Raw genomic sequence first — 17,900 nt, forward strand, 5'->3', positions numbered from 1 at the left:
CGCTTGTCGTCCTCTCCCCCCGCAATATGTTTCGCTCGGCAATTTACCCCAGACATCACCCCCTGTCAGAGTCGGCATTTGCAAATAAGTTTCCGAGAGTTCGAGAGACACAAGTTGAGGTTATTAACTCACCCCCTCCGGAATGCTCCTTGTCGACAAAGTTTAACCGTGTCGTGAATCTCATTCGCGCGCCAGGAAGAGGGAAGGGTGGGGAGAGTGGTCGAGGACATCGCTGGGTCTCGTTGGGATCGCAAAGCACCTCAATGCTACCCAAAGTGCTTCGTCAGTCAGGAGCATAAATAGGAGAGCTATTTGCACAATTGCTCTTCATTATCACACATCCTGCACCCCTCGAATCAGCTGCTTAGGCTCAACGACTCTCAAATCTCGCCTCCACCCCTTTTGAACCAAAATGCGTCTGTCAATTCTCGCCGCCATCGCAGCCTTTACCTACTCGGCATCAGCCAACCTGGTCTGGTCTCTCGAAAAGTCTTCGGTCCCATCTGACGACGAAGCTGAAGCCTATGCGCAAATCGAGACGGCCATGACACTGGCCGTCCAGCGCTACAATGGCCTCTCTGACGCTGTCAAGACGATCCGCGTCTACTACGCGCCCGGCGTCCCCACTGCCGAGGCCAACTTCAACGGCGACCTGCGCTTCGGTAGCAACAGATCCTATATGAATGAGCGCACCGCACTGCACGAGATCTCGCACACACTGGGTATCGGGCAGACAGCTGCCTTTGACAACAAGTGCAACGCCAATGACTGGGCGACCGCGACGCCACTGCTGCAATCATGGGACGGGCCCGATGCCCGGATCAACTGTGGAGGAGGTCACATTTGGCCCTACGGCTTGAACTATGACAGCGAGTTCAGCGAGGAGGCGGCCAACCGACACGTCCAGCTGATCCAGGCCATGATCAATGATGGGCTGATGGGGTAAGGCATTCTTTGGAGTTTGTCAAACACAAATCCGTATGTACCTCGAGGAAACGGTAAAGGATGTGTCAGACATCGTCTTGGATACGTGTCGACTGATTTGTCGGTCTCACTATTTCCTGAGATTTTGTATCGAACGAGACCTCTTGCAGCAGAAGCTGAGACTCGACGATAATCTTTAGAACTTCCAAGAAGAGACTGAGAACCCTTCGCAGATCGTCGTTTGGTGCTTCTCATGTCGGGAATGTAGAGACCTCAAGGTATGATTTGGCTTCAAGGGGGTGAAGGCTCTAGCATTGGATTTCCTGTCCTTCGCTAGTCCCTTTGTTACCCCTTTTGGTCCAATGATCTGGTCTTTTGCCGCCCCAGGGGCATTAAAGTGATTGAAGGAGCCTCCAGTACCAGGGACCGAGCTCTTCGCCGAACATGGAGTGAAAATACGTATGTGAGACTCCGCCAGGTCAAGTTCGACGCCGCCGTCTTAGGCTTGGGTTGAGGCCTCTCGAAAAATGAGTTCATGAGATCGATGCTTGTCACAAAACCACGTCCTTTTTCAGTGCCAACAGAGGCTTGCTGTAAAGGCATCCTTCTCCTGTGTCGTTATGTTCCTTTTTTAAATGGACGACTTTCTCAGATCGACCTCGCCTGCCTCCTGCTCCCCAAAAATATCGAGGCCTGTTTGACAGGTGGGCGAGGCGTCGTTGGGTTCTTTTGTTGAGCATTCTTGGCTACAGTCATGGCATCATCATTTTCCCACTCCTTCAGTCGAGCCACATCCATTCGTCCATGGACTGAACGTTCAAAACAGAGTGAGTCAGTCTGTGTTGGGGAAGTTAAGAGGCCATTCCGCTCGGCAGATCCCCCCGATCGGCCCTTTGATTTTTGAAATAAAAGCGATTATCGTTGTTGAAATCGAGATCAAGAGGATGCGAATCAAAGTTACAAAATAGGTCAGGAGTCAGGAGCCGGGACGCTCTGGTGAGTGATGTTGCTCCTCACTATACTTAGATCTCACCCACGTAGCGCACGCCTCCTCCCTCATCTTTCATTGGACTCGACAATTCAAGGGCACAAATTGCAAAAAGACAACCTATGGTATTCTCGGAAAGTGCAAAATACAAAAGGTTTGGACGAACAGGGAATTGAACCCTGGACCTCTTCCATGCTAAGGAAGAATCATACCACTAGACCATTCGCCCGTTGATGGATCGGAATCCAAGGCGCACGAGGCGCCCGTTGATGGAGATTTGCGAAGAAATTAAACTTTATCAAGCCTACAATGTGTCATGAAAGAAAACACAGCACACCACCTACACACTTTAGAATACGGATCATGCTCATATTGCTCGAGTTTGTCATTTCGCATTTGCATTATTCATTACCGTCCTATTATCCGGGTCTCGTCATTATACATATCATCCAGCGCCGTCACGCGGTCCTCCCCTTTGGACGACGCCTTTGACGACGAAAAATGCGCACCCCCAACGGCCGAAGACGTCGAAATCCGTCGGAGATAGAGGACCGGTTCGGCCGGTACTATGTTGGAGCCCTGCGAATGGCTCGTGTGTCGTCGCTGTATGTCGCGCGACAGTGTGAAGAAGAAGGCTGCGTTGGCCACGATGCAGGCGCACAGGATCTCAATGGACGCCCACAGTGATCGCGAGCGCTGGCTGAGTGATTGTGTGAGAATGAGCGGAAGGCGCAGTATCGTGATGAGGACGACAATGGTGCCGATACTGAAGAGTAGGCTCAGTTGGATCTTGCTGCCACGCGTGTCAGTGATGTGATTGGGCTCATCGGCCAGAGGCAGACGTACTCCTTTTTTTGTAGTCTGACATTTCGCAGCATCGGAAAGGGTAGCGCAATCAAGACCAGGTCGGTGAGAATGTTGGTGATGGCCATGGTGAGAAGGTTGGCCATTGCCTTGGCGCAGGTCGGAACTACTCTCGTGTCAGCGCCTGCTCTGGTTGCTTCATATCTCGAAAAGACGCACGCGTTTCGGGAGGCGCTAGTTCCCAGGCACTAAAGACGTCGGTCAGCTTCTGGTGTCCCCAGGACGGTGGTGGACGAACAGGTGAAGTGGGCGGCATTCCGTGACAGTGCTAATTACAACCCCCACAAAGGTGACAACAACGAACCACCAGGTGATGGTGGCCGCTCGCTTACCCCAGTCCAGTGTGTTGATGAACCGGGAGTAGAATACGAGAAGACAGAGCTTCAAGCACCACAAGCTATTTCCCAAGGTCAGACCACAACCACACATCGGCAGAGCCAGGCGCAACCTACAACAAGGCATAGCATATCCTGCCAGGGATAAGGAGTTTCCTCGCCAGCACCCTGTTCGCGGTCAACTGCGCAGCGGTCAAGCTCACGGCGTTCGCCTCCTCGACCGACACTGGCGACATGGACTGCAGCGGATTGAGCACATAGGCACTCAGTATCGTCGCGGATCGTCCGATGAGCGGCAACAGCGCAAATGCCATGATTGTGTCATCGCTGCGCCAGTGTCGGTGGCATGTCTTGTGGATGTGGCATCGCCAGATGGCGCGGTAGACGCAGCGGAAGAGGATGAGCGTTCCGCAGAGGCAGGTGGCGATGATGCTGAAAATGAGGTCCGACGAGAGCGCCATTTTCTCCGTGCCTGCTGTCAACGCGCCATTGGAGGTCGGTGATGACGGACAGATGATAGACAATGGGGAAATGTCTCAGCGCAACGTGTGCTTCCCGCGTGTTGAGTGCATCCGTGTCTCGGAGGTCTAGTCCATGAAGCTAAGAGGAACAGGGCAAAACAATAGGATAAGAATCAATATTATGTACAGAGGTCATGGGCAGCCGTCCAGCCGGCTGGGCACGTGGAGAGCAAGTCTGGGGTCGGACCCCGGGTCACCTCGTGTCGGCTAGTCATGCTCCCGGTCCACGGAGCTGGGAATGGATCGTTTCGATGTCCAGACTCTGGATGCTGGCGTCGAGGTTCAGCCGCACTGCGAATCTGCGAGGCTGCGAGTCTGTCGCAGGAACCGTGCAGGTGATAGCATTTGAAGACGTTTCCCCTGATAGCGCTGCCTGCAGCGCTGCAAAGGCCACGTCGATCGGGCGGTAATCCCTACCAACTTTCCCCCGTCAATCAGAGGAGCAAGTTGAGAAGAGGAAGCCATGGAGGCCCCTTCTTCGCCTGGCGAAGACGGTCAAATTGCTTTGGCGAAACGAGCCAATCTTCGCGTCCAGTGGCTTGCGTAGCGCCCCGCCATCATCCGACACAGCAGTCCACGAGTCCATATGTGACTAACTAACGCATTCTGATGTAGCGCCAAGGGGCTCTGGGAGGAATGCCTGGGCGCGCAACTTTACAGGAATATGCGCGGTCCGCCGGTCAAACTTCAAAGTTCCCAGGACACGAATGACCCAGACGGGTGCATCCCACCATTCCGCGCCCTGTCCATAGCGATAGCCGCTGTTCCACTTGCTGATGCTTTGTCGCAGCAGCCTCAGGGGGTCGAACCCCACAAATGCGCAGCGCCGCAGATCACCACTACGTCCGACGGTCCCAGGGGGGGCGTTGGGCTCAAGTCGTAGGGTATCAATTGAGCATCTCGATTCTTAAATATCTGGAAACCCGGAATGAGACGAATTTGAGCGCCTTACAGGGCTGCTTTGTGGGCGATGCGGGTGGAGAGATAAGGCTGACACCAGCGACGAGCTGGACAGGCCAAGTTGGGTGTGTAGCGCAACATCTCTGATAGCCGCCCCAACAGAAGGTGAATTGCAAGAAGCCTGCGGATCTCGTAGGAAGCAGTCATTCGTTGTGTCTCCCAAATAGTAATGAGCACGCACACTAGTCTAAGAAGACCTTTGCTCACGTCTGACAGTCAATGCGGTTCCGAACCTACCCTCCGGCTCGGGTGCCCAGAGGTCTCTTTGCGAACATCACTTGGGCTCCTTTCTCAAGCATGGTGCCAAGATCAAAGTAGTGTGTGGGAAGACTTGCCAGAGATACTCATTAGTGCAGTTGTCGGGCACTCGAGCGGCGGAGAAGCGGCGGCATCCCCGTATCGTTAGGTCGTGGTTGCGACCAGATGCTCCTGCTAGAACCTCGGATCTCACAGCGGATGCGATGCAATCGGAAGAGCACACTAGGAATGCTGCGCGATGGGCGATCGCTACATCTCGTATGCGATGTGTCTACGTCGAGTAATTAGCATCAGGCTGGAATTATCGGGGAGTTGTTGGTGCACAGTCTATGTCAAGACCATCCATAATGACGTGCCCCGAGAACGCGTGCCGATGAGGCGATCTTTATTTCATTCCTACAGCCGACGTGAAGATGGAGAAGAAAAAGGAAAAGACGATAGGAGCAAAACTTATGTACAAAAATAATAAAAAAAGAATTACGCAGAAAGAGGTTCGAACTCTTGACGTCTTACGACAGCGCGGGAAGTTGGTAAACTTCTGTTAAACAGAGTTAGCGCCAGACGGATGGAGAGATAAAAGCAGAGGTACGTACAAACGCGCCCCCTTAACCACTCGGGCATCTGCGTTCCATCAAATGGAAGGGACAGAAATTAATATATATAAAGGTGATACCTAGTCGCTGGCTTAAACTAAGACGGAGGGCGTCGCCTTTCAAACCAGTCTCTCCCAAAGAATGGCTCCCTATAGTTATGTGCTGTTTAGAGACAACCTGAGCAAAGATACAGGCCTTGTGTGCAGCCATCAAGGTCGTAGTTATTGCTCAACATTGGCACCATCCCTGAAATCAGGATGCAAAGAAAAACGAACAGATCTCTTGGTGTAATGCTTACTGGCTTGGCTTGTTCTTGAGAATATCTTCTGTGTCGAAGCCAGGTGGAAGCTGGGAGGCTCTCGGATCCGGATCAAGCATGCTTTCAGGGCCCTTGTGGGTGACCGTCTTCTATGTCTCCCAACGTTCTCGAAAGGTATTCTGTAGTGGCTCCAAGCCAACAAGGTCAGGTCACGACAACTCCCACTGACCATTGCGAGACCAAGGGCCGGTACTTTTGTGAAAAATGCGTGCGTGTGGCTATATGCAAGGAATGTCACGGATAACATAAGGTCGGCTGCTTCCAAACACCACACGTTGAAGTAGGCATCTTCAAGCGGAATGTGACCAAGTCCTTAACGATTATAAATTTTGGAAAGACAGTCGCTCGGCACTGTCTTCTACTCACCAAGCTCTCTGCCCGTCAACATGACCTGCCCCTTGAGTGCCTCGATAACGCTATCCCTCATCCACCACGTCCCCTCGTCTCCTCTAACCCCCTGGGTCCGCACACTTTCATTCTTTTCCGTGGACATGCTGTCGCCCACATCAACACCCTTGAGCAGTCTATCTCTGACGCTCCCCCACTCGAACAACAGCCTGGCGCCCTCCATCCTTTCACGATCCGTGGCTTCACTGATGCCCCTGTTCAACTCCAACCGTGCGTCGACAGCGCAACCCGTCTCCCGCTCTTCTTCTTCTTCTCCAGGCGTGGCCTGTAGCATTGCCGCACGCTCCGCATGCGTTACGTCTTTCAGCGCATCGAGATTGAAGAGCCACTCAAGAGGGGTGTCGCCCTTCTTCACAGTCCCCAAAGCCCTGAGGGTCGAGGAGAAGGCTCCTTCGTGAGGTGGCCGACGACGGAGATAGATACTCTGCGTCTTGGCAAAGTCCTCGCGCACTTCGGCTCGGTTAAAATCCACAGTGATGTCCCAGAACTCTGGTCCTCCGTTTGTGGAAAGGCTCTCAATCTGCTCCAGTGGAGGAAGGAGACAAGGTGTCGTGCGGTAAAGAGACGACTCCATGTGGCGGGATTTGAGGCGAATCTGTACATCCACTGCCACAGGCTGACCTGTCAAAATATCCTTGGCAACGAGACAACGTTGCTCGGTGGCGAGAACCCAGAAGTGTCGCAGGGCTTGCAAGTGAGAGCGATTGTCCATCACATCCGTTGGGAAGATGGGATAAAAGGACATGAGAAGGGCGGCAATAGCTTGGTTGCTGTTCCCAAACGTGACGGTGCCACAGCCGAGGAACAAGGCACCAATGGCCAGATGAGCGGCTAAATGGGATCCATACGGTGTTTCTGCGTCGGCCCGCCCATGAAGGGACCGTAGACGACGAAGAACGGGTATATCGCCCGTGCCAGCCATAACGATAGACAGCGAGAGTGCCAGGACATCTTGACACATGCGCGCATTGGAGCGTGTGAGCTCCTCGTCATAGGGGGGACTAAGCTCGTGATCCGTGACGGACGAAGGAATCCGCGTGATGCGGATGAACTGGTCCAGATAATGCAGCAAAATGTCCCGCACTTTGATCGATGCGCTGCCGGAGAAGCGCAGGGCGATGGAGAGGCATACGCCGGCCAGAATGCTGAAGAGTGGCAGATCCGTCGACCGAAGCCCATTGGTGCTTTGTAGCCTGTGCCGAGATCGATAGACGCTGGGCAGACTCTTGGAGATCCATGAGAATGTTGGCTGGATTTTGGTCCACATGATGATGTTCTTGGTCATCGTCCTTAGCAGCAAGATGTCTGGGCGGATGTAGTCAAACTGCAGGATGGAATCGGGCACGTCAATTTTGCGTGCTATACTGGCATCCTCCGTCTTCATGTAGATGAAAGCAATAGCCAGCACAGCGCCAGCAGCGGCTCTGTCCAGAACATGGACAATTTCGACACTTTTTGTCATTGTGGCAAGTGTAATGAGCTTCTCGGTGACTTTCAAGTCATGAAGACCCTTGAGGTCATTGCCTTTGCCGAGGTTGATGAATCCCAAAGCGAAACCAGCTGCTAGGCGATAACATTCGCTCCGCAAGGGCTCTTGCTCATCTTCGACATCAATATGCTCAATCTCGGAGAGCATAATCTCGCTCATACGACGATGCTGGCTGTTGCAGTACAATAGACCGATGCCTAGCAGGGCAGAGGTTTGGGTGAGGGGCGATAGATTCAACTCAGCAGAGCCCCGAGGTAGCATGCGCGTGGCATGCACCGACAGCAAACGGGTAATCAGCGAGTCCATAGTCCCCATGTAAGACGCCGCAAAGCCCAAGAGGAGACCTATCGAGGTCATGGTGTGCTTTGGGGTAAGGTACTTGTACGCAACCCATTTGGCCACACCTTTGAGGTGACCATTCAACCCCAGCGCGAGTAAGAAGCCGGCGTGACGATTGCCGAGCTCTTGCGACGTCTTGTTGAAAATGATCCACGATGAATCAATGCCCTTTGCTTCGGGCGACACCGCTAACGCTGCTGCCACGCCCTGGTGGAAGAAAGCCCAGGACACCTTGTCCTCGGAAAAGTGGCTCTTGTCAACGGCCACCGTGACATTGGCAGGCTTGACTACGCAGTGCAGGTTGAAGCCGCTGATTTGCAGTCTCTGTGTGAGGATAGGATGTCGTAACCCGTAGAACAAGAGACCCCGACCCGAGGGTATGGCCAAGGTGCCGAGCGCGACTCTGGCGACAAAGTCCTTTTGCTTCTCCAAGTGAACACTCTCTGGCACGTCGGATGGAGCCGAAAAGTGCACTGCGCGGGCTTTGTGCGTAGATAGCAGTTCCTGCACTTCATTGAGACGTCGATCATCCTTGAACAAGGCGCGGATAACAGCTTGTCGTTCAGTGCCTTCGCTTTCCTCCGGTGCAAGAGCATTGGCCTCCTCAATACTTGAGCAGAGAAGCTTGAAATCCCAGGTAGCTGCGTGAGTCGGTGCCAGTAGATTCGCATTTGGGGGACGCTTGTGCTCGTCGGGGGTCAGGATTCGGGCAATGTCTCTCCTCTTCACCAGATGCAGAAGGCTGCTAGACCACGTCGATGGTGGGTATGGCTGGCACTGCGAGATGGCGTCTTGCAAAGGTACCAAGACAGCCTCAGGCAGTGTATCAAGGAACGAGGGCATCATGCCACACTCGTCCATGGCCTCCACCATGTCCACGGCTGAAGGGTTCCGCTTTAGGCTTTTGAAGAAGCGCTTGAACACCAGCGTCCGAGGGAAAATGTCGTTCCATCGCAAGTCCCATTTGAGGTCGGTTTCGCTCATGCCGCAGCTTAGATAGAACATCTCGCCTGGTGTGAAGTAGGGTTCGCACTCAGTCTGTGTGAACTGGCTCTGGATCCATTGCAGTATGTCCGGTCGCTTAACCGGTTCTTCAATGGGGGGCTGCACCTGGAGGTCGGTGTCATGACGATGATCAATGTCTTCTTGTATCCCAACCTCATGCACCGTCCAGAAGCTCTCCCAGCCAAGCCATCGACCAATTTGACATAGCATTACGCGCAGGTCGACCCTACCAGGAGAAACAGTTTCAGGTATCGTGATGTCCAGTTTCATCTCCTCCAGCAGAAGGTGGAGCGCCAGAAACATGTCTGTCGCGTTCTTTCTCCTCGACTCTGGGGTTCGGCTGAGGGCCGTAGGTAAATAGCCTCCTGGGCCTGTGGCAGACTCACCAACTGCAGCGGAAAGGAACTCCTTGGCCAGAGCAATGTGACGGCTCATGAACTTTGGGGCTGGGCTCAGGTCCCCATGAGGCGACATCGCGTCGTCCAAGTCCTCGTCCAATGCCCACTCCCAGCCCTTGTTCATCAGCCACGGCGGGCAGCCGTGTGAGTTGACCGTTTCTCCCATCTCCAGAGCTTTCCAGTCATCGGACTCGCGGATTGGTCCGAAAGACCCAGACACAGTCCGCCGCTTTCGTACAGGCAAGCGTGTCGTTGTGAAGGCGGTGATGTCCGTGCGGCCCAGGTTGAGATACATGGCTAGCACCAATATGACGGTCGCAGACCACTCTACATGAGCAACATCGTCCTCGCGACCCGAGAGCCACTGCATGGTATGGAGCCAGCCGGCTTGGATGCGCTCCCCAACGCCATCCGGCAGTGCACCTTTACAGGCCGCCAGCACGCGTCTCACCAGTGGAGTGACAGGCTGCAACTGAATCCTGAGCTGATGCAGTCTGCCCTGCGAGTCAACGACATCGACCACCCCGCGACTCCGACTATGGCGGATACCCATGATACTGCCGTTGCTTGGGTCGATGACTTCCGACTTGCGGTGCTTGACGTCACGATCGATGCTTCTGGCTACATACTGCAAGCTTTTGGTGCTTTCGACAAGCAGCATGGTCAAAGGTATCCTCGTCAGCTCCCGCCATGGGGCTTGGAGAGTCAGCTCGTGTCGTCCGTCGGCAGACTCCGACAGCACAAGCACCGCGGACTCGTCACCATCGACAACCTCGCAAGAGTCCATGACGTTATGCGCGACCCTTAGTTCCCCTGGAAGCAAAGAAACATGCATGACTCCAAGGTCATCCGTTACGGGGTCTTTGCTCCTTGTGCTCTTTGGCTTCAGTTGGAGCTGGAGCGCCATGAATTGCAGGTGTTTGTCGGTCGGATCCTGTACACCAACAAGAAGCTGCCGCACGGAGTTATGGTTGCTTTCAAAGGGCGGTGCATTCAGGATGAATACTTTCGGCTGAGGTTTCCGAGTGGACCTACCAGCTTGGTAGTGGAATGCGTGACTCTCCCAATCAATGCTGTGAATCTTCGCTAGCTTGATCTCCCGCTGCAAACCATCGATCTCATTGTCTTCCAGGCCCATGTTATGGAACCCCTCGTCGAGACCAATGTCAAATGGTGCCTCGAGCAAGCTTCCTAGGCTGGGCCGTATCTGGCTTCCATGTACACTCGACCGCGCATTGGCACCAAATGACTCTCCTCGCCGTATGGAGCCATGCCCTGCGCCAACAGACTGATCACCAAAAGCATGCCGCTCATGAGACGCTGACAGGTCAGCTCGTGCCAGCATGGAACTGACTCTTCGGGAGCTTCGGCGCGTGGCCTTGTTGGTCTCCTGGTCTTGCTGTTCCAGCGACATCACCAGATCTAGCGGCTTTTCGATCTTCTCTGTCTTGCGAGATCGCTTTCCTGGTAAAAGGGCGCCGAAGCTGTCGCGGACCCCTGCATGCGCAGGCGTCGAGGTACCACTGCTCAGCGCCGGCTGCATGGAACTTCGTCTGTGCGACTTTCGCCGCTCCACCTTGTTCGAATTTTTTATAAAGGGGTCGAAAGGATCGAGATATGTTAGGCGCCATACAGTGAATGAGTTGGTCTCGCGATTGAGTGTAACCACCAAAGTGACAGGTTCTGCCCCGACAATGCTGATCTGCTCGATATGAAGCAACTCTTCGGACGGGTGAAGGAAACTTAGGGCTTTGGATTGTTTTCTCCGTCCTTTCTTAGGGTCGGGTTCAGCTTCCCTGACGACGAGACCGAGCTCCAGCACAGGATCCTTTAGACTCATCAAGCGTGGCCATTGAGAGTCGGCCACTGGTTTTTGCTGGTCATCGTGGCCGACTGTCGATCCCATGCCGAATCTGAGTGGCCTCACGTTGCCCATATTTTCGATGGAAAAGGTTGATACCTGAGATGCTTGAAAAGTCGATAGGTGCGATGAGACAAGGGAACTCTGCGTCACACGAGGGACGTTGAGCGCGACCGCTGATGCATTGGCGGGTGCAGGTCGTCGCTGCAGGATGATGCCCACGGGTGCCGCGCAGGCGAACTCGACTGGGAAGGGTATGTGGACGACATGGCTGGTACCGGACAGACAGTATATACGAGCTTGTGTCTGAAGGATGACGACTAGCGCCTTCTCGAGCTTCGGAGAGTCGGTCGCTCGTCTTTTGTTGTCTTCTGGAGCTGGAAAGTGTGCGAAAAGCGCCTGGGTGATGGACTCTTTCTCGACGTCGAAATTGTAGCTCTGCCGGACCAGGCCCCCTCTCGACCAGATGACCGTGTTCTTTACTGTCAACAACTCATCCTCGACATGTTCCCCATTCGTATCGTCGGTCGAAATGTGCCATTCATATGCGCTCGAGGGTGGATTGGGCGGGAGTAGTTGCTCGTTGATGGCGTACTGAAGCCCCGAGGGTTGGTGCAGCCCTAGGGACTCGACCGAGGCCATGACGCGTGGGCTCCATAAGCCACAATCGGTCTTGATGGTCGAAAGAGGTCCTTGGTGCTTTCTGAAGCTCCACGACGCGTATTTGCGACGCGTTCGGGTCCCTTGGTGGTGGGATGCGGTCGAGGGTGGTGTTGAGTTAGTGGGGTATAAACTTAGCTTGCAGGGATGAAGCTGTATCCGTCAGGCTTCAGGTAGGTAGGTACCTAGGTACCTTACCTTAGTAGATGGTACCTTACCGACGGCATCCTCGTGACGTAGTAAATGCAGGCACCGCAATTACTTCCTCCACCTCCCATCGACCCCAACCACCTACTCATCAAACGATCAAGACGTTCCGACAACACGACTTCGACTGCCAAACCCCCACAGTATGCTTGAGACGCATGCGCTGTCGCGATGACAGACCAGACGCCCTCGACAGGCGCTGGCCGCGCCGATGGGTCTGAGTCTCCCCAGCTGCCCAGCTACGCGCCACGCGACGAGGATCAGGGCAGCGTGTCCTCTAGGCACGAGGAAGACCTGGCAACTCCATTGGCCGACGTTGGGCGACTCGAGAACCAAGTCAAAGCCAGCACTGCTAGGCCCAAGGTCGATGACGACAGGCACGACGAGGAGGACGAAGATGACGAAGACGAAGCCAGCAAAGATGTCGATGAAGACGACGAGGACGACGAGGATGAGTATGACGACGAAGATGAAGAACCACAGCTCAAGTATGCGCCCATGACACAGCACCTGCGCCCTCTCTACCGCAATGGCGATGCAACGAGTTCGTTCCTCGTGGCAGGGGACAAGATGATCGCCGGTACACACAACGGCAACATTCACGTCATTCAGCTACCTGTCTTTCAGTCACTACGGGTGTATCATGCACATGCTGCGTCCGTGACAGGCATCTCGATATCCCCGTATCCCCCGCCTCTCCCCAGCGACAAGCCTCAAGTTCCGGCACGAAGCGCCACCCACGCATCCCAGGAGCGACCCGGCTCGCAGCAGTCCAATGCACCGATAGTCTCATCTCGAAAGCCTCGCGAGGCTCAGCAGGTGCCAAAGACGGCCTCAAACGACATCTACATAGCAACCTCGTCCATGGACGGCAATGTCTGCGTTCAGTCCTTGGTAGACCTGAAGGATGTCCAGTTGCGCAATTTCGCGCGGCCGGTGCAAGCCGTTGCACTCTCGCCAGAATACAAGAGCGACCGGACCTATATCTCAGGCGGTCTTGGCGGGCAGCTTATCTTGACCATGGGTGGAGGACCAGGACGCAGCACGTCCACCACAACGGGCGGCGCCGCTGCCACCGCATCAGGATGGCTCGGCAGTATGGGTCTTGGATCGAACACGGGCAAGGACACAATCTTGCACTCGGGTGAGGGCACAATCAGTACCATCCAGTGGTCGCTTTCCGGAAAGTATGTCGTCTGGCTGAATGAACATGGCATCAAGATCATGAGGTCCCACCTGCATCTCGACAGCAATCACACCGATGATGCGTGGAAGCGTATTGGTCACATTGACCGTCCTAACACAGACGAATGGGAGACCATGGCTGGTGTCTGGAAGGGGCGGGTTGAATGGATAGATGAGACTGCATTCGAGACGCAGCCAGTGAACGCAGGCTCCCAGGGAACGCCGGCAATGTCAAAACTACGAGAGCAGGCGACGCTCTCTAATAAAGGAATTGAGCGTCTACTGGTTGGCTGGGGCGGCACTGTCTGGATCATACACGTCCATCCCACCGGCAAGGGTACCGGTAAACAAGCAGGGGAAGTGATACCAGGCGATGCGCAAATCGTAAAGATTCTGCGACTCGACTGCATCATATCTGGTATTTCGCTGTACACGCAGAACCTCATGGTGGTCCTGGCGTACGTAACGGCAGACGATGACGACGAGCATACGGACGACGACGAGGGTGCGCCTCACGTCAAGGGCCACAAGTCCAAGCACTCCTCGTCCTCTATGGGAAGCCAACCATCAGGAGGATTGCCACGCAAAGCGAATCACCTCCGACCCGAGTTACGGCTGATCGACCTCGACACGTCAGAGGAGGTCAGCGCCGACAGCCTCAGCGTCAGTAGGTATGAGCGATTGTCAGCCAGGGACTATCACCTGGGTATCCTACCGCCGCGCAACGCCGCTGCTGTTGTGTCATCGCGAGGCGTTCTCGATGCGCTGGGTGGCATTGGCAGCAGCATGTGGAATGCGACGGTCAACCCCGGATCTCTATTCAGCTCAGGCGCGAGCGTTCGAAGTCGAGGCAGCGGTGAAGAGGCGAGCATCATGACTGGTAGCGCCAGAGGGCCCATGCGCTCGGCTTCGAACCAAGCAACGACGGTGCATCCTAATCTAGTCAAGCCAGGCTCGAAGATCTTCATCCACAGCCCGTATGACTGCATTCTAGCAACGAAAAGAGACCTTGGAGATCATTTCCAGTGGCTGCTGGAGCGACAGCAGTACAGTCAGGCATGGGAACTTCTCGACGAGCACCCTGAGATTTGGGCCCCGGCATCCGAGCAGCAGACAGCCCCTCGTGGAAATGGGGACGAACCTGCCGATGATGAGTCTGTCACAGATTCAAACTACAACAAGATGTACTCGTCTGTTGAACGTGAAAAGGGACGAATCGGTGAGCTCTGGGTGCAGGAACTTGTCGAAGAAGGCAAATGGCTTGAGGCGGGCAAGATCTGCAGCAAAGTGGTGACCACGCCAGATCGTTGGGAGAAATGGGTCTGGGCCTTCGCCGGGGCAGGCAAGTTTGACGAGATCACCAACATCATACCAACCGAGCCTACGACACCGCCCTTGCCGACAACTATATACGAGGTCCTCCTTGGGCATTACATCAAGACTGACAAGCCCCGGTTTAGAGAGCTGCTAGATCGTTGGTCGACAGAGCTCTTTGATGCGCGGACCGTTACAACAGCGTTGGAGAACCAGCTCAAATATCGCGATGTGCGCGAGGACAGCGTCGAAGATGGCGAGAAGGGTCGCGACTGGCGCATTGTCGTGGAGAGTCTAGCCCGATTGCACGAAGCCATCGGGCGGTACCATGAGGCGCTCAAGTGCTACATCAAGTTGCAAGATGCGGACTCGGTATTTAGGCTCATCAGGGACAGCCACTTGGCTGAGGCTGTTGTGGATGACATTCCCGGTTTCATAGGTTTGAGGGTTTCGTCTGAGGATCTACCAAACATGTCAGAGCAAGATCTAGAGGCTGCGACGGCCGAGGCCGTCGCACTACTCGTGGATGAAGCCCACCATGGCCTGGTACGCCCCGACACGGTCGTCGAGCAGCTTCAAGCTCAAGAGCTGCACCTTTACTTGTACTTTTACCTACGCGGTCTGTGGAAGGGCGATGGCCTCGAGGAGCGCACTGGGGAGAACGTGGATCGCCTCGTCATGGACAGCCAGTCGCTAGTCGACAACTACGCTGATCTGGCTGTGCATCTATTTGCAATGTACGACAGGGCGCTATTGATGGAATACCTGAGAACGTCGACATCCTATGTATTGGAGAAAGTGAGTCTAGCCTTCCACCGGGGTATCCAGATATTCATGCTAACTGTTCAGGCTGTCCAAGAGTGCGAGCTTCACTCGTATGACGACGAGTTAGTGCACTTATATTCCAAAACAGGGCAGATGAAGCGCGCTCTGTATCTCATCATCGACCGCCTCAAGGATGTCCACAAAGCCATCGAGTTCGCAAAAGAACAAGGCGATGATGATCTATGGGATGACTTGCTCAACTACAGCATGGACAAGCCTAACTTCATCCGCGGCCTACTAGAGCAAGCCGGCACTGCCGTCGATCCGATTAAACTGGTGCAGCGGATACCCGAGGGACTCGAGATCGAAGGCCTCCGCGAGGGCCTCACGCACATGATGAAGGAACACGAAATACAATACAGCATCAGTTCCGGTGCTGCGAGGGTCCTCCGGAGCGAAGTCGCGGGCGCGCAAAAGGAACTCCGCACCCGCCAGAGAAAGGGTGTCAAATTCGAAGTGGTCGTCAAGTCAAAGAAGCACGTCGACATGGAAGCCATGGAGGCAGGCGACGACGACCATGAGAAGACACATGGCGTCCGCGTGCCGGAGCCAGGCCACTGCGCGCAGTGCCATGAGCCGTTTACAGAATATGAGATGGAGACGTTGCTGGGGTATGCCTGCGGGCATGTCTACCACGTGAGCCACTTGCTGGAGCTGTTGCATGATGGGAAGAAGGCGGACGTGGACCTGGGACCGCCTGCAGAAGGGGGACGGTACAGCGTGAGCATGAAAGTGATGCGAGCGCGATTATTAAGGGATCAGGCGCGCGATGGCTGTCCGCTATGCCACGCGGCGTAAGGAGTCATACACACAACTTGTTTCATGCCATTTTATGCGGGAGAGTGCCGCGATTGACACGAGCGAAGCGTATCAGATACCATGTAAATCTTTCCTTCGCCCCAAGACGTGTTCATCATCAACGTAAACTCCAATGGCCGAGGGTACGCTCCTGAGCGCGTCCGTTCAGACGAGGTAAGCAGCCGCAAGGCCCGCGAGGCCAAAGGCGCCGTAGTCGAAGACCTTGGCCTTCGCAGCACCGCCGGTAGGCTCCTCGTCGGCAACGGACTTGGCGGCCGTGGGCTGATCCTCAATGCTGGAAGAAGAGGTGAGGTTACCACCGTTGTCGGTAGCAGTGGGCTCGTCTTCGCCCGTCGGGGTAGGGGACGCGCTATCCGCCGTGGAGGAGGGCTCCTCGGGGACGGGGTTGCCAGTGGACATGGAGACCTGGCAGGCGGTAGACTCGACGATGGTGCAGAGGTTGAGTTCGTAGACGAAGCGGCCTGTCTGTCTGTCAGTGACATGCTCTGGGTGAGGAGGGGGTGAAGGCTGCGCACCATCAACGGTCGAGGAGGCAAGCTCCTGGGGTGGCTCGTTTCGCGTGTAAACCTCGTCGGCTGTGTTGGTCAATATGAGTGTGGTACGCAAGGCGGACGGAGATAACGCACAGAAAGGGGCCAGGTTAATCATGTTCTCGGCGGCGACGAGCGTGGCGCCAGTGAGAGCGAGGAGGCGGGCGAGATTGTTCATCTTGATGGAAGCCATTGATGATGATTCTAGATACTATGTTAGAATTATCGTTATCATCGTCGGGTTCCATGGGCGGGAATTGGTGAGATTTGTCGAGGTGAGGCTGCACAAACAGAGGAAGCTCCGCAAAGCGATGCTGTATTCTATGGATAAGAGGGAATCAGAAGTTGCAAAGAGCATACCTTTTGGGTTTTTCTTGGGTGATCAGATTGCTTGAATGTGTTGAGCAGAGAAAGAGTAGAGCGAAGATGCGCAGTCGAAGAGTGTTCCTTTGCAGGCTCACGCTGGTGGAAAACAAGGAAAAGAGAGGAGTCATCGGAACTGGGCGCGCTCACTGTTTCCAGGACGGTCACAGACCTGAGTGGAGGGTGAGCGTCTGGTCATCAACCAAGAGTGTCCACGCCGTCAGTGGCGAGTGTGGTGATAGCGGGATGGGATGGCGACTGGGCAGCTCCCAAGTCGGCGTTTGTCTGGTCCTACGTAGCAGTGGTCTTGGAGACATATTCATGCCTTTCACTGTGAGACCGTTGGAAAGACTCTAACCCAATACTGCTTGTTTCGACGGTCTTTGGCATCTCGAACAGCAAACTCGCATCGTCAAGTCTCCAGGTGGGAGGGAGCAATGTAAACAGAACATATACTAGCTCTCTCTGGCATGATATCCTCTCCTTCAGCTTCTAGCTTAGCTTACTACTTGGAATTTGTCCCCTTAAGCCATTTTTCTCGATGAAACTGGCTTAGACCTGGCTCACAATGGTCCGCAAAGACTGCGAAACGTTGATAGAGCAGCGTGAGCTGGGGCCATACACCGCTTGTCCGCCCCCAACACGTGAAATTCAGGGGGGGGGGGGGGGGGGGGGGGGGGGCGGGGGGGGGGGGGGGTGTGGGTGTTGGATATGTTGTGTTGTGGGAGGTGGGGC

General features: G+C 54.8%; 5 protein-coding genes across 5 annotated transcripts; 2 read left to right on the forward strand and 3 right to left on the reverse strand.

The window, feature by feature from the left end:
- Window positions 1–412: 412 nt before the first annotated feature.
- On the forward strand, window positions 413–946 carry J7T54_005364 (uncharacterized protein; the record flags this gene model as incomplete). The annotated part of the gene is made up of 1 exon (XM_051509745.1): window positions 413–946. One exon carries the CDS (start codon window positions 413–415, stop codon window positions 944–946), a length of 534 nt encoding a protein of 177 aa, XP_051359314.1.
- Window positions 947–2,320: 1,374 nt separating this feature from the next.
- On the reverse strand, window positions 2,321–3,572 carry J7T54_005365 (uncharacterized protein; the record flags this gene model as incomplete). Its single annotated transcript, XM_051509747.1, has 5 exons — window positions 2,321–2,705; window positions 2,759–2,882; window positions 2,936–2,964; window positions 3,081–3,173; window positions 3,229–3,572. 5 exons carry the CDS (start codon window positions 3,570–3,572, stop codon window positions 2,321–2,323), a joined length of 975 nt encoding a protein of 324 aa, XP_051359315.1.
- Window positions 3,573–6,120: 2,548 nt separating this feature from the next.
- On the reverse strand, window positions 6,121–11,904 carry J7T54_005366 (Negative regulator of mitosis-like protein; the record flags this gene model as incomplete). Its single annotated transcript, XM_051509748.1, has 1 exon — window positions 6,121–11,904. The coding sequence occupies one exon, from the start codon at window positions 11,902–11,904 to the stop codon at window positions 6,121–6,123; it is 5,784 nt and encodes a 1,927-aa protein (XP_051359316.1).
- Window positions 11,905–12,300: 396 nt separating this feature from the next.
- On the forward strand, window positions 12,301–16,251 carry J7T54_005367 (Vacuolar protein sorting-associated protein-like protein; the record flags this gene model as incomplete). Its single annotated transcript, XM_051509749.1, has 1 exon — window positions 12,301–16,251. One exon carries the CDS (start codon window positions 12,301–12,303, stop codon window positions 16,249–16,251), a length of 3,951 nt encoding a protein of 1,316 aa, XP_051359317.1.
- A 165-nt stretch (window positions 16,252–16,416) lies between these two features.
- J7T54_005368 (uncharacterized protein) lies at window positions 16,417–16,995 on the reverse strand (the record flags this gene model as incomplete). Its single annotated transcript, XM_051509750.1, has 3 exons — window positions 16,417–16,733; window positions 16,788–16,847; window positions 16,899–16,995. 3 exons carry the CDS (start codon window positions 16,993–16,995, stop codon window positions 16,417–16,419), a joined length of 474 nt encoding a protein of 157 aa, XP_051359318.1.
- Window positions 16,996–17,900: the final 905 nt, after the last annotated feature.

The sequence above is a fragment of the Emericellopsis cladophorae genome (assembly GCF_022114955.1).
Source record: "Emericellopsis cladophorae strain MUM 19.33 chromosome Unknown NODE_68_length_110240_cov_114_783829, whole genome shotgun sequence".
Taxonomy (NCBI): Eukaryota; Fungi; Ascomycota; class Sordariomycetes; order Hypocreales; family Bionectriaceae; genus Emericellopsis; species Emericellopsis cladophorae.